At 35.9% G+C, this 22,842-nt stretch overlaps 2 protein-coding genes across 2 annotated transcripts; one reads left to right on the forward strand and one right to left on the reverse strand.

The window, feature by feature from the left end:
* The first annotated feature begins 1,301 nt into the window (after positions 1 to 1,301).
* PDZ-GEF (PDZ domain-containing guanine nucleotide exchange factor) lies at positions 1,302 to 6,282 on the forward strand. The gene is made up of 2 exons (XM_028170914.2): positions 1,302 to 1,798; positions 2,123 to 6,282. The coding sequence occupies exon 2, from the start codon at positions 2,160 to 2,162 to the stop codon at positions 5,706 to 5,708; it is 3,549 nt and encodes a 1,182-aa protein (XP_028026715.1). The 5' UTR covers positions 1,302 to 1,798; positions 2,123 to 2,159; the 3' UTR covers positions 5,709 to 6,282.
* Dph5 (diphthine methyl ester synthase) lies at positions 6,272 to 20,637 on the reverse strand. The gene is made up of 5 exons (XM_028170915.2): positions 20,442 to 20,637; positions 19,830 to 20,012; positions 18,988 to 19,159; positions 17,642 to 17,773; positions 6,272 to 6,531 (listed from the first exon to the last, which is right to left on the reverse strand). The coding sequence occupies exons 1-5, from the start codon at positions 20,574 to 20,576 to the stop codon at positions 6,350 to 6,352; spliced, it is 804 nt and encodes a 267-aa protein (XP_028026716.2). The 5' UTR covers positions 20,577 to 20,637; the 3' UTR covers positions 6,272 to 6,349.
* Positions 20,638 to 22,842: the final 2,205 nt, after the last annotated feature.

Genomic DNA, 22,842 nt, shown 5'->3' on the forward strand with positions numbered 1-22,842 from the left:
AGATAGAAAATATTCTTTTACTCCTTTTAATTACTTTTAATGTTATAATCGATATATTTGGGACAATATAAGAAATATATAAAAGTTATTATTATTTTTAAATATTAATAAACTATTTTAGGATAATTTTTAAAGCATTTAATGATAGTAAGATATAAAAAAATATTAAAACTTTTAACGGCTTCCGGTCACAGATTATAGTTTGAATGGAAAATTGAAGCAGACCATGAAGAATGTTCGGTTTCTTATTAAAAATTTGCAGTTTCCGATTTTGCAATTATGCTTTTTTTCCGCAAGTAATTTCTAATGTAAAATTCTAAGAAATATTTTTCATTACTGAACAATGAAATAAAAATCTATGGTAGTTTTGGTATTAACTCTATGGTCTACGCTTTAGACTGATACCTGGTAAGTAATCTAAATTTATGTTTACTATTTTACTAGTATTCTATAGTAACACTAGATGGCTGTATTATATACTCGTCTTGTGCTATTATATAACGAGTGGCTTGTGCGTTAATCGGCAGGTGCCTAATCTACAATGGCAAACTATACCAGCCAAACAGCACTGGCGATGATATTGGTATAACTTCGATCTCCATTGTCGTATACACCCTAGCAACTCTCACTACTTTCTCGATAAGCGAGAGGCGTTAAATTATTTATGCCTTCACGTGATGATAGCTGTTTCTGATCAAGACTCATTTTTAGATCATATCTGGCACTTAAACTTCTTCCTTAGAATTAAACATTACCATAACATGTCGAAACCATGCAAAGTCGTCTTTCCAGAATACTAGTATCTTCCTATATATGTATATGAATTACCATTCTGCTGCGGCAGTATTAATATACTTTAGCATTTTTTATTTTTCAATATATAGTCTGTTTAAATATGTGTATTGTAAATTCAAAAGTAAGTTAATTTGTTTGTTACGCTTTCAAGTCTTAACTACTCAAGTATTTTTTATGGAATGTTGCATAAAAGTTAGCAGGGATACTTTACTCGGGATTTTTTTTACATTACAGTGAGAGAAGTCATAGGTAAGAGCTGGCCGCAAACTAGCTTTCTCGGTCCTATGGGTACAAGAATCATAGGACGGGATAAATATACGAACGAATGAGTAAGATACGACTCGTATACATTTAAAAAAGTAAGATAATATGAATAACTTTAACACCGAAATAAACAGAACAAAAAAATATTTTATATTTTTTGTTCTATCATTCTCATAATTTATTTTCACATTTTGGTTAACTCTTTTTGAAAATCCCCGAAATTAGTTGGATTCCCTTTGGGCGGTGGTAGAGTCTGGTTCTTCGTAGTACTGGTGGGTTCGTTGCCACCGCATATTCTTCCTAGTTGTGTGAATATTGACACAATCGGTTTGAACAAATCTTCAAAGTAATGCTTAAAGATTGATATCCCCTGTTTAACATCTCTATGAGAGTTAAGTCATAACATGTGAAGGAAAAAGGAATTAACATAGAGTACCGCAATGTTACAAGATTGCTCTTTTAATACATCACTAGGAAGGGATGGTCTATAATTCCATAAATGTAGTCTGTGGGCGGTTGGAGGAAATCAGCTTTCTAAATATTTTTACTAATAAGCAGGTTTTACCGTTCAAAAATTTTCGGAAAATTCAGTGATATAAATTTACATTTCAAAATCTCAAGTGTCGAACAGATATCTCATTTAGCAAATATTGTTGGTCAATGAAAGTTTTAATTTAGAAAGCAACATGGAAGCGCTGACAGTTCCGCCATGAATGCAAAATAAATAGAGATTGTGAAGGTGCGTATTTATGAAAAAGAATTTTAGTGTTTTTAAATTCAAGAAACTAAGAATTTGATTTGTTCGGAAAACATACCTGATGACGTTTCCTATAAATTATTTGCGAGGAACAACTTCGTGTAGGTGCCTATCTACTATTGATGGAAGTCTCCCGCAAATTATTATTCCGTTAATTAAATGAACTTTCTATTTTGATATCGCAGGCTTCTGTTTCATAATATGAGTGGAGTGTTATATTTCATAATTTTATATAAACAACAAAACTCAGGCAGGCATGGGATGCATTTTGTTACCGATTTTAGGATTGATTGTTTGTAATTGCAGGGACTGGACTTCATCTAAGCAGGCTAGAAACTTCACAATGTTGAGAGGTGGGCGTGGAGGCCGTCACAGTCCGGAGCTGTACCCCCACACACTAAAGTGCTCCAACGCTAGTGATACTAGCTCCGCATACAGTGGCAGTGACACTATGACTTCAGTACATAGCTCCCTTGATATGGATATGGAGGTTGATCTTTCTGGCCTCCTCGAGTCTATTGTTGATTCTGATGAGGAAGAAGATATGGAAGAGGAAATCCTTATAGTAAGAGATGCAGTGCGTGAATGTCTGGAAAAAGATCCAAGTGAAAGAACTGATGATGATATTGAGACTTTGTTGGAATTTACTCGACACTTAACAGCATTTACTAATATGACTCTTACTGTAAGGCGTGCTCTTTGTGCTGTAATGGTATTTGCTGTTGTGGAGAAAGCTGGTACTGTTGTAATGAATGATGGAGAAGAACATGATTCATGGTCAGTACTCATTAATGGTCATGTAGGTATTGAGCATGCCAATGGAGAAATTGAACATCTTAATATTGGGGACAGCTTTGGAATGGCAGAGGCTACTCTGGAAAAGTTATACCATCGGGGTGTAATGACAACCAGGTGTGATGACTGTCAGTTTGTTTGTGTAACACAAACTGATTATTACCGTATACTGCATCAAGGAGAAGAGAATATCAGGAGACATGAGAATGACAATGGGGTTGTAGTCTTAGTAACTGAGTATAGAGGAGTAGCAGGTGAGTCTGGACGCCAACATGGTCATGTAGTAATAAGGGGAACACCTGAACAGTTGATGTTGCAACTTGTGGAAGACAATTCACGTGATTCTACTTATGTTGAAGATTTTCTCTTAACACATAGAACTTTTATTGAAAGTCCATTAGTAGTAGCGAAACAGCTACTAGCTTGGTTTTCTGAACCTTCTGTCCGGGACAAAGTAACCAGAGTGGTATTATTATGGGTAAATAATCATTTCACAGATTTTGAAACAGATCCAAATATGATGGAGTTTCTTGAAAATTTTGAAATTTCACTAGAGCGAGAAAATATGGAAAGCCAGCTGAGACTTTTGAATATAGCTTGTTCTGCAAAGGCTCGTACCAGGAGTGTCACATTATCTCGTCCATCTAGGGATGAACCCTTATATTTTACTATTTTGGGTGGTTATGAGAGAGGTTATGGTATATTTATTTTTAAAGTTGAAAAACACTCTAAGGCAGAGGATGTAGGATTTAAAAGAGGAGACCAAATTTTGGAAGTAAATGGGCAATCATTCCAGCATGTCAGTCATGCTAAAGCAATGGAAATTATAACAGGATCAACACATCTGAGCATCACAGTTAAAAGTAATTTACTAGCCTTTAAACAAATGTTGTCTATGCCTGAAAATTCTCCTAGACAACGAGGTGGTGCAAATATAGTAAGATGGCAGACAGATCCTAGAGCACGTCTTTCAACTGCTGAGCTGCTCACTGATGATCCAATAACTCTGACGCCTAGTTTCTCATCACCAACAAAAAAGCCTCAACAGAACAGTACTAAAAAAGAAACTCAAAAAAATTTCATGACCCTTGGTCCCAAAAGAAAACTGCAAAAAGCGTTAATGAAAATGAACCTTCTTCCTAAAAATACAATCAGTGATGGCCTGCATACTGATGACAGTGTACTATCTAATACTGAGTCACTAAATAGGGCCAACACCAGCACATCATTCTATAGTTCCCATAGTAACCCTGACCTAATATCCATTTGTTATGATGAATACCACTCCTCAGATTATCCAGAACATGTACTCAAAGTATATAGACCTGATCAAACCTGTAAATATCTTTTAGTTCATAAGGAAACAACAGCCAGAGAAGTAGTAATGTTATCAGTAAAAGAATTTGGTATCTCTGATCCTAGTTCCAACTTTTCCTTGTGTGAAGTATCTGTTGCGCAAGGCGGAATTATCAAGCAACACCGCTTACCTGATCAACTCCAGAATCTTGCTGAACGTATCGGTTTGAGTTCAAGATATTATTTAAAAACAAATGGCATAAGTGAAACACTAGTTCCAGATGATATGGCTCCAGAGCTTTTGCGTGAAAGTGTGGTGCATTTTTTGCAGTTGAATGCAGTTGAAGTTGCTGTACAGTTAACTTTACAAGATTTCTGCATTTTTAGACAAATAGAGAGTACTGAATATGTTGATGATCTGTTTGAACTGAAGAGTAGATATGGTACTCCAATGTTATCACAATTTGCAGAACTTGTAAATAAAGAGATGTTTTGGGTGGTAACTGAGGTTGTCAATGAACAAAATCTTGTCCGTAGATCCAAAATAATAAAACAATTTATTAAAGTTGCAAGACATTGCAAAGAATGTAAGAATTTTAATTCCATGTTTGCTATCATATCAGGATTAGGTCATGGAGCAGTATCTAGATTGAGAATGACTTGGGAAAAATTGCCTACAAAGTATTACAAATTGTTTACTGATCTACAAATGTTGATGGATCCTTCAAGAAATATGTCAAAATATAGGCAGTTGGTTACATCAGAGCAAGGACGTTCGCCTGTAATACCTTTCTACCCTGTTGTCAAAAAAGATTTGACTTTTATTCACCTAGGTAATGACACCAAAGTGGAAGGCATGGTTAACTTTGAAAAACTTAGAATGATTGCAAAGGAAGTAAGAACCCTAACAAATATGTGCAGTTCACCATATGATCTCTTGACTCTTTTAGAATTGGGAAATCAACCACCTTCTAATGCTATGGTGGCCCTTAACCAACTCACTACTGGAGTACAGCAAGGTCAAGTAACTGTTAAAAGAAGAAAAAAATCATCAAATGCACCAAATCAAAAAAAGATGTTTGAAGAAGCTCAAATGGTCCGTAGAGTTAAAGCCTATTTGAACCGTATGCATGTTGAAACGGATGAGGAAAGATTACATGCACTATCGATCGAGTGTGAAGGGGCAGGGCCAGCACCTACTATGCCGCGACGACGCCATCCTTCTCCTTCCTTATCCACTACTAGTAGTGCTTCCTCAGCCAGTGAAAGCAAAAAAAGTTTTACCGGTAATAAATTTGGTACTGCATCCCCTCAAGCCGTAAGAAAATTGTTAGCATTATCTGAACCTGCGAAAACGAGGCCCCACCAACCAAGACCACCGCCACCCCCCTCGGGTCCGTCACCTAGTTTGCATCGCCGTGATGGACCAATGCCTGGTATATGCTGCCCGCGTTCAGCTCACGAAAGGTCGCACTCCGACACACCCACACCCCTTCCTGTTGATCTTTCTGCAGAAAGCAGTAGCGTCACGTCTCTTGTAAACTTGCCATTAAAGAAAACCGGCTCGGTGACTTCGAACGATAGCGGCCACGTCTCGTGCACGGTGCAGAGCTGCACACGACCCGTGCCGCCACCGCGCATGCCGCAGCCTCAGTACATGCCTCACACGCTGGTCACGCAAGTGGCACGTCTCGAACGACTTAGTCGCGCACACTCGCACGAGGGCGTCACTCGTTCGTATGATTACTATCATGACCATCCTGATGATGAGGATGACGATCAGCAAGTTTCAGCCGTTTGAATACTCTACTAGATCAATGCCTGATTATATATATTTCATTTTGTAATCTCACTTAATGAATAGAAAAACGCACGAGTCTATATAAATTTCACTTACTACGTTTTAAATTATGTATTTACCCTTATGACTAAGTCTAAAGACTGTATAATTATAGTGAGGTAATTTCTTAGTGTTACATATTGTAAAATTCCACTTATAGTTTAAGTCATGCCTCTTATTTATAATTAAAATAAAAAATGACCCACCATTTCCAGTTTTATCTAGAAAATTTTGATGTATACCAAATAGGTCATCTAATGCGTATCTAGTATTGGTATATTAACATTCCGTTATTTGTATGTAATAATAATAATAGTTTTCATTATTTATGAATTGTGAAACTTAGACCAAATAATAATTAATGTACCTTTTAACACTTATGATTATGATTGTTTTTTTTATATTATTTTGTGGTAGCTTCGTGGACCAATATGGTTTTAAATTATGGTCGATTCTAATTCTGTTGACATAATTATCAATCATGATGTTTATTACAATTATTGTAAATAATAAAACTATATTAATTTTATCTCAATTTGTGTTTATTTATTTACAAAACATTGAATTCGTTCACTGTATTATAAATTGCGTTTAAATATTTACTATCTAAATTGTGAAAGATAGTCTAGTTCGAGCGGATGTAAATTGGGAGCGGGGATGACGAGGCTATGCAGAGGCGGCCCGAGGTCCGACATCTGCATAGCTTCCAGTGTCATAACAGATATCCTTTGGTCAGGCGCTCCCACCCTTGAAAGACCCACTGCTGTGCAATCACGTTGTATACCTGTACAAATAACAAACTTTAATTATTAAGAGATAATCAATTTTGCTTCTTCTGAAAATAAAATCTTAAAAATATTTCGTAGCGGTTTTTTTTTTTTCAACACTACTTGTATCAACTGTTAATAAAATGTTAATATTAACATATATTTCTTGTAATAAGTAGTTACAGTTAATTTAGATGATAACGAGCCTCTAATAGAAATCTAAACTGGGATAAATAATGTGAAGACTATCAGAAAACGCTTTCTTCGTATCATAGATGTATGGCATAGGTGGCTGACCTTACTTTTGCTATTTAAAACAATCTGTGGTAGATTATTCAAGGTGACAATACAGCGCATTGTGTAATTTAAAAATGCATATAGTTATTGCTATTTCGTTTCGGAGTTATGTGGTTTTTGTGACGCCGCATATAAGACGGCCGAGCGGAGCGCACCACACAATAAACGGTAGATATACCTGAAATACGCCTTAAAAAGTGACTTTTTCCACGAACCGTCACCCTCGAAAGAGGGATGAAATTCCGCCTTCACATAAAGACGGTGCGCGACCGAGCCGCCTCCACACTAGGACGCCTCTACCCGATGATTTGCAAGCGAAGTAAATTGTCCCTTAGAAATAAGGTGACACTCTACAAAACTTGCATACGCCCCGTCATGACCTATGAAAGTGTAGTGTTCGCTCACGCAGCCCGCACAAACTTGAAACCCCTTCACACCATTCAATCCCGTTTTTGCAGGATAGCTGTTGGAGCACCGTGGTTCGTCAAGAACGTCGACCTTCACGACGACCTGGTCCTAGAGTCCATCATCTACAGTCGCGATCAATGCGCCATTTCAATAAAGCGGCACGACACGAGAACCGCCTCATCGTGGCCGCCGGTATCTACATAGCCGATCCTGCGGACCAAATGGCAAACAGTCGACGTCGCCCAATAAAAATCTCGGATCCTCCGGATCCACTAATGGTCAGCAGCACCGGTCCATGGTTCACATCGAACCTCTTCGCGATCTTCTCAGTGGGTCGCGTTTCCGATCCGGTGGTAGATTCTGCGAAGCACTGCTCTTGCTAGGGCCAGTGTTAGCAACACTCCCGTTTTGAGCACCGTGAGCTTACCTACTAGCCCGGTGACGCTGACATGGTCTCTCTAGACCGTCAGCTTTGGTAGGGAAAAAAAATCAGACTTGCGACTGATTTAAAGTCATTTTGAGAAGCTTATTCGACAATAACGTTTTTGTGTAATAATATAAACGCGGGAATGAAGTAAAACGACGTATGGGGATGACAGCTATGAACAAATGAAAAAGATGCCCTTATCCCGCATATCCTTATTAAAAGAATATCGAATAGAAATATAACAGACAGAGACTAACTTAGTTTGATCTGCACGAGCTCTCATTTTCCATAATTTTTATAAAGAGAAAAGTGGACTGTACGAGAAAATAAAAAAAGAGGATCAATACCACTGAAGTAGGAAACCTATGGAAATGAAACGTCAACAAAAAATTCGTGCCACTGTGACGTCATCTGGCCACAAAACATGGCGGTTTTAGTGCTGCCCAGAAGATTTTAATGTTAGTAGGTTTTATCGATAAACGTTCTTGGCTCATTTTATTTTAAATATTGTTGAGTGAATGTATTTGTAGAATTTATACTTTAATAGGAAGTAAGTATATTGTTATGTGCAAAGATGATGTGATTTAGATATTATGTGAAATCTAAGATGAGTTCGTGCTTCAAATTTGCCAAGTAAACGATATGACGATTTTTAAAATTTGCTACACTGATTTTATAAAGTTGTCGTTTGCCGCAAAACATAAAGATATGGCGTAGTACAGTGCCATCTGCCCATTTCTAGCATGCTGAATGTTATCGTATTTTGAGTTCGTGTTTTTCTTAGACTATTACAATCTATTTTAATTGTTTTGCTGACTCTAAAGTCCGTAACACACTACCGCAGCGCACCTCAAGGAAGGTACACCGCACCATTTGAATCACTCTCACTTGAGAGTGATTCAAATTTTAAACTTATCAAGGAACCGCCTGATAAAAAAAAACACCTACAGAACATTTATTCGTTAATAAAATTACAAACGTCATTCCTTGTGACTTCCTCTCTAAAATCACTTAATTATTAAATATTTAACGGGTTGACAATTGTGTTATAAAACTATTTTATTTAAATAGTTCCGACGACTTTCTTGAGATCCTATAAAATATGTTTTAATTATTATTTTTATATGTTTTAAGCATGATAAAATAAGAAATTTTATATAAGCAATCATATTAAATCGATATCAAAGTCAATAAATAATGTACAACCCAAAACAGACGGCCGAACTGACGTGACAATGACATTTGGCGCGCTAAACATGGCGGATTTTCGGCCTCATTAGACGGAGACGGAGACATTTACGTATATTCATGTTTCATTTTATGTACGCACTGAAATACTGTTATATTGTTTTCCTGCGAGTTAAAGTGCTGAGTAAGAACGAGATAGATATATGTTTATGTGTGTGCCTTCAAAATGGGTGCTATTTATATAAGCAATTGTACGTATAGAACAATATGTCGTGTCCCTACTATATAGGTCTATGATCAATACCGATGGATGATAGTGTTGACAGAATAAAAATGAATAGACAGAATTCCGAATAAATGTATACATTGTTAAAGAACTTGGCATCAAATATCAATTATCTACCAAAATACAATCTTGTATTCTGAAGGTCACCTTTTAGGTAAAACCATGACAAACACAGGGCGGTTTGTCTTCCAGGATAGAGTGGGAGCAACCAAATCACGAGAGAGTTGAAAGAGAGAGAGGGAGAAGTCCTATGCGGTGGACCGATCGGATCAAGTCGGCTGTGGGCGGACTCTTATACGAGAGCACCAAATTGTCCTCGAATCGTAAGAAATGGCGTATTAGCATTCGACGAGTAACACCTGCGCCTGACAGCACTAACAGTTAACCACGAAACTTCTGCATCGAGCTCTACGATTGAGAAGGATAATAATTTAAACTAGAAATAGGAAGCCTAGATTTATCAATTCCTAATATTGTCTTAGATTTGTCCATATTAGTTAGACTGGTTCAATTTAAATTTATATTATCAAAATTCGATTGTAATAACTATATCGCAATTTTATAATTACTCATTATAATATTGTACTAAGCCTATACTTTATTTAGCATCGGATTGACATGATTTCTTGCGAAGGGGACTTATGAACTGGAAATAGCAAATAGCCTACTTTTATTCGCTGAAATACAGACATTAGTGTCATTATTTTTTATTAGAAATAGAATCGAGGTGACTTCGCGATTTTTTTTATTGATATGTATAGCAGCTGGACATTAAAAAAAACTTGTACACTCGAGTACTACTATGCCAAATTTTTGACACATCATTTGAGTCGCCTATGCATTAAAATTTGTATGTGGTTGATTTAGTTCTGAATGACGTCACCTTTAGGACACGGTTCATAATTGCAATTGGGAATATCCTCAATTATAATTAACTATACCACAAATAAATGTTTGCCGACTACTCTTTTTAGAAATAGACGCTTTTTACCAACACGTATTTTTGCAGTTTAAAACCGCGTAATCACAATACAGAAGCGATTCACAATATTTTCATGTCTAGAGGATACTTATAATTAAAACTATTATAATAATAATAATAATAATAATATAGCCTTTTATTCAGATCCATATTACAATTATATGACTAAAATTAAATATAATATATAAAACTTAAATTTTATTTAAACCTTAATCTAGTCTATTATTTAAATTTTTCTTATTTTCTGCAGATCTGTTTGCCAATCGACAAAGGCCTCCTCCAACCTTTTCCACTCATGTCTTTCTTGAGCCACTCTGTTCCATGTGACGCCTGCCACTTGTCGTATGTCGTCATCCCATCTTTTTTGCGGTCTACCTTTTTTCCTTTTACTTTCTCTAGGATACCATTGTGTCACAACTTTGCTCCATTTATCTTTACCTCTAACCATATGCCCTGCCCAACGCCATTTAAGCCTTCTAATTTTGCACCCTATATCTATTACCTTTGTTTTGCTTCTTATTATACGGTTACTCAGTCGGTCTGACTTTTTCACGTTCATCATGCTCCTCTCCATTGCGCGTTGGCATGATGCAAGCTTGCTAATCGTGTTTTGTGATAAAGCCCATGTTTGACTGCCGTACATGAGAACTGGTAGTATGCAAGTATTAAATAGTTTGCTTTTAATGTTCATATGAAGATTTTTGTCCTTCATAATTTCTTTCAAGCCCCAGTACCTTCTCCAGCCATTAGTTATTCTTCTTTCAACTTCTTTGAGCACCGGATTATCATTTGTTATTAGCTGTCCCAAGTAAATATATTCATCGGTGTAATCAATTTGGTTGTTTCCTAAGTTTATGGGAATTCTCTCTCCGTTTGTCATTATTTTTGTTTTTTCCAGGTTCAGTTTTAACCCTACCTTCTCGCTCTCCGTTGATAATTCGTTTATCATTCTTGTGATGTCTTCCGAGGATTTTGCAAATAACACAATATCATCTGCGAATCTCAAGTGAGTCAATGAGACACCGTCTACATTGATACCGAGATTTTCCAAATTTAGAGCTCTGAATATGGATTCTAGTACCGCCGAGAATATTTTTGGTGACAGGGGATCTCCTTGTCGTACGCCTTTGCCTACTCTGAAAGGTTCACCTTTCTTTTCTAATTGTATTCTCGCAGTATTCTGGCTGTAAACATTTTTTATTATCCGGATGTATTTGTGTTCAATTCCTTGTTCTTTTAATGACTCCCATACCTTTTCATGAAACAAAGAATCGAAGGCTTTGCTATAATCAATAAATGCGATATAGTAGGTGCATTGGTGTTCTTTATACTTCTCCATTACTTGGCGTACTACATGAATGTGGTCGATCGTTGAATAGCCTTTACGAAATCCCGCCTGCTCGATGGGTTGGTGTTCGTCTAATATTTTTTCAATCCGAATAAGTATGACCTTGGCGAATACCTTGTATATGTTGGACATAAGGCTAATAGGGCGGTAGTTCCCAATGTCATATTTGTCTCCTTTCTTATATAGAAGTAAAATATTTGATTCTGTCCATTGCCGTGGGATAATTTCGGTTTTTAATATCTCATTAAACATGTCGGTGAGAACTGGTGTTATAATTTCATTACTTTCTTTTAGAATTTCGTTGCTTATGCCATCGGGTCCTGGTGCTTTGTCTCTGTGTTGACTATCTATAGCTTTTGTCACTTCAGTTTGAATGATGTTAGGGATACTTGAGGTTTCCGCTAGGTAGATATTGTCCTGAGCGGTGTTGTGTTCGTAGATTTTTTTGTAGTAGGACGTAGCGATTCCTAATATATTTCTTCTATTATGATGCCATTCTCCGCTGTTGTTTTTAATCTTTGCGATCCAGTCATTTGAATTTGTTAATTCTCTATGAGCTTTTTTAATGCCTCCCGTTTTGGCTATATGCTTTTCAATAATTTCCATTCTACTCTTTTTCCTGTCCGTCCTTATACTTTCTTTGATGTCTTTACTAATTTTCGCTAAATACCTTCTTCTGTCTTTTCCTTCTTTTGCGCTGATTAGCTGGTTTCTTTGCTCTAGTAATTTCATGGTGTTAGATGTTAGCCATTTTCTCGGTTCAGATCTAATCTTGTCAATGTGTTGTACTTGATCCTTAATAATATTCTCTATCCAGTTGTATTTTTCTTGGGTTCCCTTGGTATTTGTGTTCTTTTTGAAGTCTGTGAATTTATCTCTTAGGTTGGCCACGAGTTGCGCCATTTGGTGCTTACTGAGCTTACCGATTGTTAGTTCCTGTCTCGGTCTAGGTTTCTTTGGTTGTACTGATTTTATTTCAGCTCTAATTAGTTTATGATTCGTATTGAAGTTAAATTTATTAATCACGTCGAAATTTGTAAAGCAGTTCTTTGTATTGGTCATTATAAAATCTATTTCGTTCTTGGTTTTTCCATCTGGTGAAATCCATGTCCACATTTTCGTTGTGTTTTTTTTATATACTGAGTTTAAAATGGTTAAGTTATTTTCTAGTGTAAAATTTATAAGTTTTTCTCCATTTCTACTTCTAATTTTATTACTGTAAGTGAATGGTCCCAGTACTGTCTCTTCTCCTGGACGTTTAGCTCCAATTTGGCCATTGAAATCTCCCATGACGATTAAGTTATTGTGGGCACGTTCTTGGATAGTGTTATTTAAGTCAAGGTAGAATTCCTCAATTGTTTCCAGGTCCGATTGTTCTGTTGGTGAATATATTTGTACAATAGACCATGAATCTTTATATCCCGGTAACTTTAAATTCATCATTGCTATGCGCTCCGAGATTCCTATAAATTCTTCTACAGATTTTTCAAGATATTTTTTGACGATGAAACCAACGCCATGGTGTCCTGGCGTCGTTCCAATATGGTATAGGAGGAAGTCTGGTTGAGAAATAATTCTTTCACCCATTCTTCTTACTTCGCTGAGGCCGACAATATCCCATTTAATTTGATTTAAGGCATTTGTTAATTCTATAAGATTTTCTTCATTCTTCAACGTGAGTACGTTAAGGGCTGCGACGTATATTTTTGTATCTTTGTAGTTGTTTTTTTGTATTGTTGGAGGGTTGTGGTCTTTATCCCCCACGAGGACCAGTCGGCTTGGGGGAAGAGGTATTTCTTCTGTTTGTTTGTTTTCATAATTTGTTTGGATTTTCCGTTTACCGGTTAATTGCTATTTTTTATTGAGTGTAGGTTTGTTGGTGAAGGAGTTCGATCTAGGTCGCATTGCATCGAAGGCATTTATCCTGCTAACTTTCGCAGAGCATAGTGTTTGCTGTTTTCTGGGTTGTCTTTTGGAAGGTGACGGTGAAATAGTTGGTTCCCTTTTCCTTTTTTCAGTGTTGGATTCTTTTACTACTAATTTGTCGTAAATCAGAAAAGCTATGTTTCCCTTTTCTCTCTCTTCCTTCAACCGTGGTAGCAGTGCTTTTCTTTTCTCCAAAATTTCCTTCGAGTAATCCTCCGATACATAAATGTTCTTTAAGCTCTTTCTGTTCTTCATAATTTCATCTTTTCTCCATGCATTTGTAAAGGAACACAGCACCGGCCTTGATTTATTCTGAACTATATTTTTTCCCAAGCGGTATAATTTGTTTATTTCGGATTGCTCTATATTTATGTTAAGAGCTTCTTTGAAGGTCATCTTGACATTATTAAATAGCTCCAATGTTGAATTTTCCCTCTCTTCTAGCCCGAAAATAATTATGTTGTTACTTTTCTTTTCTCTTTTCAAATATTCCATCTCTTTCTCTAGATCGCTAACTTTTTGTTTTAATTGTTCGTTTTCTTCAATGATAGGAGTAAGTTTCTCATCCATCCTATCCATTAAGTTTTTGGTAAGTGATTCAGTTAGTTCAGCTGTTTGTTTCTGCATTTCCATCTTCATATTATCAAATAACAGTTGGAACTGTTCTTCCATATTTTTGTGAAGTAACGTGGAATGGAACGCAGTATAGTAGGTGACACTACTTTTCATGCACCGGCAACACTAGAACCAATGCCAACCCAACAAACTGACATTAAGTATTTTTTTAGTTGTAGGGTAGAATCGTATTCTACTTGGCAGGTTTTGTGAAAGTTGTTGTGGATTTTCTTCTGCAGTTTTCTGAACAGATCCTGTTAATATTCCAAAGATTTATTTCTTCTGCGTCCCTCGAAGCACCAATTAAGTGGTTTTTAACAGTGTTTGACGACTAAACCAACTTTTTACTATTTCTTAAATACGATTTGTTACAAATAGAATCACAGTGATGTTTACACTTCAACGGCCGGAAACGGAACCTCAATTAAAACTATTAACTATTATTTAATACTTTTTACAGTTTAATCTCGCAGACTCAGTCGTCCGTGACCACGATAATTGTAAAACATTCGAGATGTATAAAATAATGCAAAGACAACAAAACAGTAAGATCAAACTGGCCGAGCTAATAAGTCCCCACATCTGTTAGATAACTAACCTATGTATTAGTGCAGGCATATTTCCTACAAAACTTAAAACGGCTGTCGTGAAACCACTTTTTAAAAAAGAAAATAGAGCGCTAATATAGTTTTATAGACCAGAGGCTCTGCTTCCTGTTTTCTCTTAGTAAAAAAAAAAACATAAAGGTAGTTTTAATTATAATTGCACAAATAGAGAAAGATGGAGAAGTCTCTCAAAAGCCGCAACCAAACATTAAGACTTAACCACGACCACTCCGCCAGGAGTGAACGACTGAGAAGAAAAAGTTCTAATTATGCCTTCAACTCGCGAAGACCCAAGAAAATACTTAAAGTATGTTCGAGTTTACTTTTATTTTTATGAGCATCGATAAGCATTCTCTTGAAAGTCTATCAAAGAAAAGAAGTAACTGGAGCTTATAAAGACCACAATTTGACCATTATTCACCAACGTTCAAGTTGAAATTTAATTATTTTTTTGTTATGGTATGTGTGATCTGATCAGACATGATGTCTAGATTGTTTCTAATAGCTCTCTTACTAATCAAACTGTCATGCTCAGTACTTTCATAGGTAGGTGTCATAGGTCGAAGCCCGTGCTAACTCACAATACAACGTAAATTCGCCACCCACCTTGAGATATAAGTTCTAAGGTCTCAGTATAGTTACAACGGCTGCCCCACCCTTAAAACCGAAATGAATAAATTCTGAAGTTCCGCAGTTCAGATAATGATTGAGACAGTTCTTAATCAAGATTTCAATGACTTGTTTCGAGATGTGTGGAATGAACATCGGGTTCTCTATAAGACCCTGTGACCTCAACACGAAGTGCGTTTCTACATACAAAAAATAATAAATGAAGTACAGGTAACTCTATAATAGGGTACTTCTACAACACGACAACGAGATTTCTGATTAAAATTATTTATAAAATTACATTACGCACACGATGAGCACACGATATATGGGAATAGCCGAAATTTTACTGTATATTTTCATGTATAAATAGTAAAACAATAAAGGCACAGTTGAGATGTTTCATTAAAAAAAAAAAATGTGTGCAATTCACACGTGGTAGAAGTGAAACCTTCCAAAATTAAAATACAATTATCCTAAACGTCTTAAGTATATGTAAAATTTTGTCATTAGTAAATAATTGTAAGGTAGCGCCCTCTGTGAATTGATATTTTAATTTCACGTATAATCCTAAATTAAAATTCACTACAAGAGCTTTCATACACACGTTAGTATTAAAAAATCTCACAGATGGCGCTGTATTAAATAGTATGTATATTTCTGTCTCATTCTTTGCTGGCTTCATCCTACACATTTTTGTATTTGTGTCTCTTACCTGTCGTTTTTTCCGTTGCATCCGGTTTGAAATCACAACGATTCTAAAGAAGTTTTCACTTAAAAAAAACTCTTCTTTTTGTTTTGGCTTTTATTCTCATACATATTAGGTACAGGTTTTGCACAACACGGGGCTTTGTAGGAATGTACCTACCGCATAATAGGAGGGTTACCTGTATTCGTTTTTCCTATAACGTGGTATGGCTAGTGTTAGGTTTAGACTAGAGGTATCAGTGTCTAGGGCGACAAACTTTAGCGAGGAAGCAAAAAAATTTTTGCGCAAATATTCCAGTCGCAAAAACTTTTTGTTTATTTTTTTAAAGTACACTTTTTTTTCGTAACTTGTCTTCATTTCATTCATATGGGTACAACCCGAGTAATGGGTTGGCAATGTCCACGGTGCCTTAGGGCGGCGCTGAGGCTAAGTCTGGCTCTGAGTACAGGTTTAATTTTGGAGTAACTTTAAAATCATTAAGCTCAACTCACATTTTTTAACTAATGTAAATTAGCTTGTTTACACTCGATCCCTATGTCAAAAAACGTTCATTAAAAGCAAATTAAATAAATATAAATACGAATGATAACGAATAAATGGAATGAAAATGTTCAGATTGGTGGGTAATAGGTAATAGGTAAGCTAGGATAAGTCAGCGATGAATATTTTAAGATGGTTTGTATGTAGCAGGAATCCCGGAGAAAATACATACGTACGGACTATATGTGATGTTAACATTGCATTAAATGCACATTAAAAATCAACCTCAAGACCCAATGGGATTCTAAAACTACTTGATGAAGAAACCCGCATGTTGAAGATCGGTTGACTATATCAACAGAGCCGCTTGGGTATGTTGCAATACATTATATTTATATTTTCTGAGCTATAAAATATAAGTTCAGTTACCCTGTTTAACAATGATCATTATTAACATAAATAAGATAGGATGCGTGTTGGTTTAACTTGTGTAGCAGAGGTTTTAGTTCGAGCTTGATTGTATAATAATACATCGCCGCCGCTCCAAGATGTAGTCAAAGATTATCTATTTTTTTTTGCATTTGTTATTATTCCTTAGAAGGGTAGAGTTCTAAGGGTAGAGTTCAGTTCTACAGTACAACAGCTATGGTTTTTTGGGCCGAGGTCCCGGGCGCGCGGTGCACATGAAACTGGATGGTTCGCAGATGTTGGGAACCGCAGGCCCCAGGGATGGCATTTAGAACCCACTAAACGTCTCCTCTGCACTTTTTCATCCGAAGTCCGGTCTCCGCCCGGGGTCAGAACCCGGTGAGAATGGAAGGCTCCCCACGATCAACACTACAACCAAACTCGCGGCGCCACCCCGAGAGCGTCCGACGGCCGGGTCGTCAAGGCGATCGTCGACGACCAAGGACGCCGGTCTCTGCGGTATGGCGGTCCGTTAGGCCGCCGGGACGGTGCCGCTGGTGTTCCGGAATACCTCGCTGGGTCAGAACCAGCCTGTCAGGTCTGAACACGATACACCACCGACCGGGGTGCTATTCCATAGTATGTTCGGCGACGACAGCGACGACGGCAACGCGGATCGTGCCTAGTGCAAGCACGCTAGAGTTCTACAAAACAATACAATACCAGTGCACTGGGCATCTTATCTTTTAGGCCAAGACAACTTATTAACTAAGGCTGAGGTTTGGGTATAATATAGACGTATTTACTAGATGTGAATGTTAAGATATTTAGGTACCTACCACAATCAGGCTTAGCATCAATGATCTGCACCAGCTGTATTGCAGCATCTTTAACAGACATAAATTTTGGATCCATGTAAGTTCTCACCTTCTTGGTCAGGGATTCCTCTGTGGGCTCCTTAACTTTGATATCTGCAATAACAAAAGTTTAAAACTAATTTTCTATTATATTGATTACTTCGTTGCTGATTATGATTACTGACATAATATTGCGATTTAAATATTATAATGACACATTGGGTTGTGATTGATTACTTTCCTTTTTAATAAAACAACAGCACTAATAAATTTACTATTTTATCCCTTGTTCTATAAATATTCATGTTCATGTTTTATCATTCATTAAAATGAAAACTAAACTTAATTTTAGAAACATTTTTGGTCAATTGATTAACTGACACAAAACTTCTAGTATTGATAATTTATAATTAGTTACTGTGACAAGAACAATTGAGTATAAGCTTATAGTTTGTTCTAAATATTCATGGTTATCCACATTATAAACACACTTATGTAAGAGCCAAAATTTTAGGAACTGTATTTTGAAAAATGCTGGTAAGAGCCCATTAAATAATAGTGTTTAACATTATCTAATTTAAAATTACCTAATGTTACAAGGTAATTCTCAATTTCCGTAGTTTTTCTTAAATATGAAATTAATAAAATTAATATTTGACAAGTACAGTCAAAATCTGTTATAACGACATCGAAGGGATTGCTCATATTCAGTAGTAAAAACCGATAGTCGTAACAACCGGTGATGTCTAATGTGTATCGTGCAAGTACAAACAAATCTATAGGGAATTATTGGAAAAATATATTTACAAAATACGCGATTTTTCTTCAATATTAATTTGTTTTCTTTTTCTTTGCGACATTTTGAAAGTTTCACGAATAACTCCACAAAGTTTTGGTGCGTTTTGTGTATAGATAAGTAATAAACTAACTGAAGAGATATGAAGAAGCGATCTTTGACTCTACTGCATGCACGTGTTTTGTTTCTAAGAATTAGAAAAGACCCTACACTAAACTAAATCCTATTGTTTTCTTTCCTGATTTAATAGCCTTTGAAGACAAATGTGGATAACTATTCAAATTGTTTACAATACAGCTTAGCCGGTCGTTCTAACAGATCTAATTCTCCGAAATATTAGTTAAATGTGGTCGTTTTATGAGGTATGTCGTTATAAGCAATGTCGTATAAAGCAATGTTTTTAATAAGGCAGTCATATAGCATTCAGCCGGGACCTTTGTTCTAGGTTGTTATAACCGGCATGTTGTTCTAAACGATGTCGCAGTAAACGGTTTTGACTGTAATTCATTAATTCAATATCATATTAGCATACCTAAAAGACATAAAGTATGGAGATTTCTTGAGTAATTAGCTATAATTTTTTCAAAAAAGCTATCAGGTTTCCATGTATCAGTCCAGAAGGGTATTGATACAGTTTCTCCAAAGTTATATAATTGCAATCCACAGCAACTGACCGCATTCATAATTGATGCATTGTGTACTATCTGAAAGATTAACTATATATATAATATATTCTAAGGTGGGTTTTTTTTATGTGATCTATTAAAATATGCTCTTGTATTTGTTTCTAAGCTCCAGAAACTGTCAGAAAGACCATGACATGACAGATTTGTTGCATATTTTTTGTTACATAATATGTGTTAATAGGAATGGCGCAGGATAATTCATGAGAAAATTGTTAATGGAGGCCACAACCCTCAGCATTGAGGATTATCAAAGCAAGGAGCAGGAGATGTGTTAATAAAGTCAACGATTTCTATTCGATCATGTACTTAAGTAAGATTAGTAAAAGATTACTGTTTCCTTAATGTTGAAATTATTGGTTAACTATTATAAGTACAATGCATGTAAACAATTGTTTAAGACAGTATCAGTAAAGGTAATTCCAAACAAACTATTACTACTTTTCTACTATAAATAAAAGTATCCAGTGTCTCACCATTCATTTCGGCCTGAGCAACCGAATGGGGTGGAGCTTTATGTTGTTATTGTTGTACATTTGAAATTCAATAAAAGGAATTGTTTGGAAAGGTATGTGTTAATTACTCTCACTGTGGAAGGCAATAATAATAATGTAGAGAATGATATCATCATTTTTAACAACAACATGGTGCCAGTTGGCATGATTATAAATAAATATATTATCAAAAGTACCTGTGTTTTAACTCCCAACTCTTTTGCACGAAGCAACATATCGGTATGTGTTGTAGCCCCAAGAGGATCGCCAACTACTAATAATGCAATTTCAATATCTTTAGCCTCTTTGAGGATGTCATCTATATTGCTTTCACATAGTTCACGGTCAGCTAATGTTAATGTTCTCCCATAAAATGCCTCCTGAAAGTATGATACATCAAATGACAATATTTTGGAAATTTGGAAAGTAGAATTTACTTTAGCCCAAATGAAGGAGGGTGTCTGAGAGTCATCCAAATAAAGGCTGCATATATTATAGAAAGCAGTGCAAAATACAATGTATCAGGTTTTTTAGATTGGACAAAAATGAAACAGGATTTATTTATTTGCTTATTACAAAATAATTTAATTACTTTATACTAACTATAAGCAGTACCTAACAACATCTGACCACTTTGTCAAGACTCAGGTTATTGAAAATAAATGGTGTGCTAAGACCAGAACAGGTGACCTTTCATTAAAGAGGCACATATGATACTGCTGTCACTGAGCCACGACCTTATAATAATAAATCTGTAATGTGATTTTAATAGTTGTAATAGGCATCACAAACATTACTTTTTAACTTACTAAGGCTTCTTTTCCGATAGTTAATATTGAAGTATATGCCTCTAGATACACTTTATCACATTTCTTTACTATTTCTAAGCCTTTAACTGTAATATCTTTTGCGTCGCCAAGACCTAACCCAATTAAATAAAACATGTTTTAAATGCTCCAGGTTTATTTATTGTGATATATTAAGTGTATAATCTATGATTGTGATTTATAATATTATAGTGTGTGTAACACTGAAGTAGGAAACCTAGAGGTGACTGAAGTTAGCCCCTCAAAAAAATTTTTCTTTCCTGTTTTCTACTTATTTTCTATTAATTCGTTTGTTCATCATTTGTTCTTGATTGTTCACTGTTAATAATTGTTTGTTCTGCATTTATTTATTTTAAAAAATTATTAAAAATATATGTACAAGTTAGCCCCTTGATTGCAATTTTTAATATTTTTTCGTCCTTAATGGCTCGTAAATATTCATTTTCGATTGTTCTTATATAAAATACGTTTGTTCTCTTTCGAAATCACTCATTTTTTGTTTAATTAACTATTTGTATTAATTGAATAAATGTCTGCAAAATATGTGTACTGCGCATGCGTCAACTATAATGCCTCAACTTTCTACGCGGTTTTAATCGTGAAAAAAAAACAATTAAAAATCCTGAAGGATCAATTAATTGGTATACAATTTAATTAAAAAAATACAAAATGTGTGTAATTCACACGTGGTAGAAGTGAAACCTTCCAAAATTAAAATACAATTATCCTAAACGTCTTAAGTATATGTAAAATGTTGTCATTAGTAAATAATTGTAAGGTAGCGCCCTCTGTGAATTGATATTTTAATTTCACGTATAATCCTAAATTAAAATTCACTACAAGAGCTTTCATACACACGTTAGTATTAAAAAATTTCACAGATGGCGCTGTATTAAATACCTAGTCAGGTCATAAATTCTGTCACATGTTTAATGTAAAATAATTGAAACAAGTTTATTCATTATGTAACCATTCATATACCAAAATGAACTTAACAAAACATAGATTCTTATGACACTAAAGTTTATTCAAAATGACCTCCGTGATTTTGAATACAGGCCTTCAATCTGCGCGGCCAGTCGTCTATCGCAGCACGAACGAGGTCCATGTCAATATCGGCGGCTGCCTTAATCAAGGATGTCTTGAGTGACTCCAAATTGGGATGAGGCTTTGAGCACGCCTTTTCCTCCAAGTGTTGCCATATCTTGTAATGTAACGGATTCAAATCTGGACTGGAGGAGGGCCAGTCTTCGTGCCGGATGAAGTCGATTTCACGCGCCGCCAGCCAGTCTTGTGTGCTCTTCGCTCTATGAGCTGGCGCCAAATCTTGTTGGAATACCCAGTGCCTGTTATTGAACATGGTACGAGAAACAGGTTCCACAAGGTTCGTTAGGACTGTATTTGATACACAACTGCATTCGTTTTTACACCTTTCTCACAAAAATGTACCTCTGTTAAGCCCCAACAAGAAACTCCCAACCATACCATGAGCGAGGATGGAAAATGACCTCGTTGGACATGCGGAATACGGTTGCTCGCTTCTTCACTACTGTGTGCGTACACCTTATCATTTTGTTTGTTGTAGCTCTCTTCTACGGTAAAAATTTTTTCATCCCAAAAAAGAATTTCCCGATATATTTTTTCCGCGTACCGCTTCAACAAAGCGCGGCATCTCTTCAGTCTCAGGTCCATTAGACGAGCATTCAAACGATGTCCTGTTTTTCTTCGATATGCCCAAAGCCCTAAGTCTTCATTTAACACCCTTTTCACCGTGGTTCTGCTTAACCCCATCTGAAGGGCCAACAGTTTCTGCTTACGTTTGGGATTTCTTTGAATTCGCGCCTTCACAGCTTTTATCACTGCTGGAGTCCTAACAGATCGAGGGCGACCACTTCTTGACCTGTCATCTACACTAGGGTCTTCATTGTATCGTTTGATGGTACGATAAACGAATCTTTTGGTTATATTCAAATTTTTCAGTATGTTAAAAATTAGAATTGGCGCGTAACCATAACGATGCAACGCAATAACTGCAACACGGTCTTCTTTAAGCGTCCACTCCATATTTAAAAATGAGTAAAAATTCTAAAAGTATACATTTTTATTTTCATGAACAATTCGAAATTCGAATTCAATAAACTTTTTTGTGGCCAGCATTCTAAAAGAAAAGTTTTTACTGTGTGACAATACTTATGACCTGACTAGGTAGTATGTATATTTCTGTCTCATTCTTTGCTGGCTTCATCCTACACATTTTTGTATTTGTGTCTCTTACCTGTCATTTTTTCCGTTGCATCCGGTTTGAAATCACAACGATTCTAAAGAAGTTTTCACTTCAAAATTAAAAAATAAATAAATGACATAATGTGCATTCGCGTAAAGT

This window comes from Bombyx mandarina, chromosome 25 (assembly GCF_030267445.1).
Source record: "Bombyx mandarina strain Sakado chromosome 25, ASM3026744v2".
Lineage (NCBI taxonomy): Eukaryota > Metazoa > Arthropoda > Insecta > Lepidoptera > Bombycidae > Bombyx > Bombyx mandarina.

Excerpts from the sequence above, each read along its gene's own strand:
- PDZ-GEF (XM_028170914.2), top strand. The coding sequence starts at position 2,160 with ATGTTGAGAGGTGGGCGTGGAGGCCGTCACAGTCCGGAGCTGTACCCC.
- Dph5 (XM_028170915.2), bottom strand. The coding sequence starts at position 20,576 with ATGTTTTATTTAATTGGGTTAGGTCTTGGCGACGCAAAAGATATTACA. Across the intron at positions 20,013-20,441 it reads CTATCGGAAAAGAAGCCTTA|GAGGCATTTTATGGGAGAAC; the intron begins GTAAGTTAAAAA and ends TCATACTTTCAG. Across the intron at positions 17,774-18,987 it reads CCATACTTTATGTCTTTTAG|ATATCAAAGTTAAGGAGCCC; the intron begins GTATGCTAATAT and ends TTGTTATTGCAG.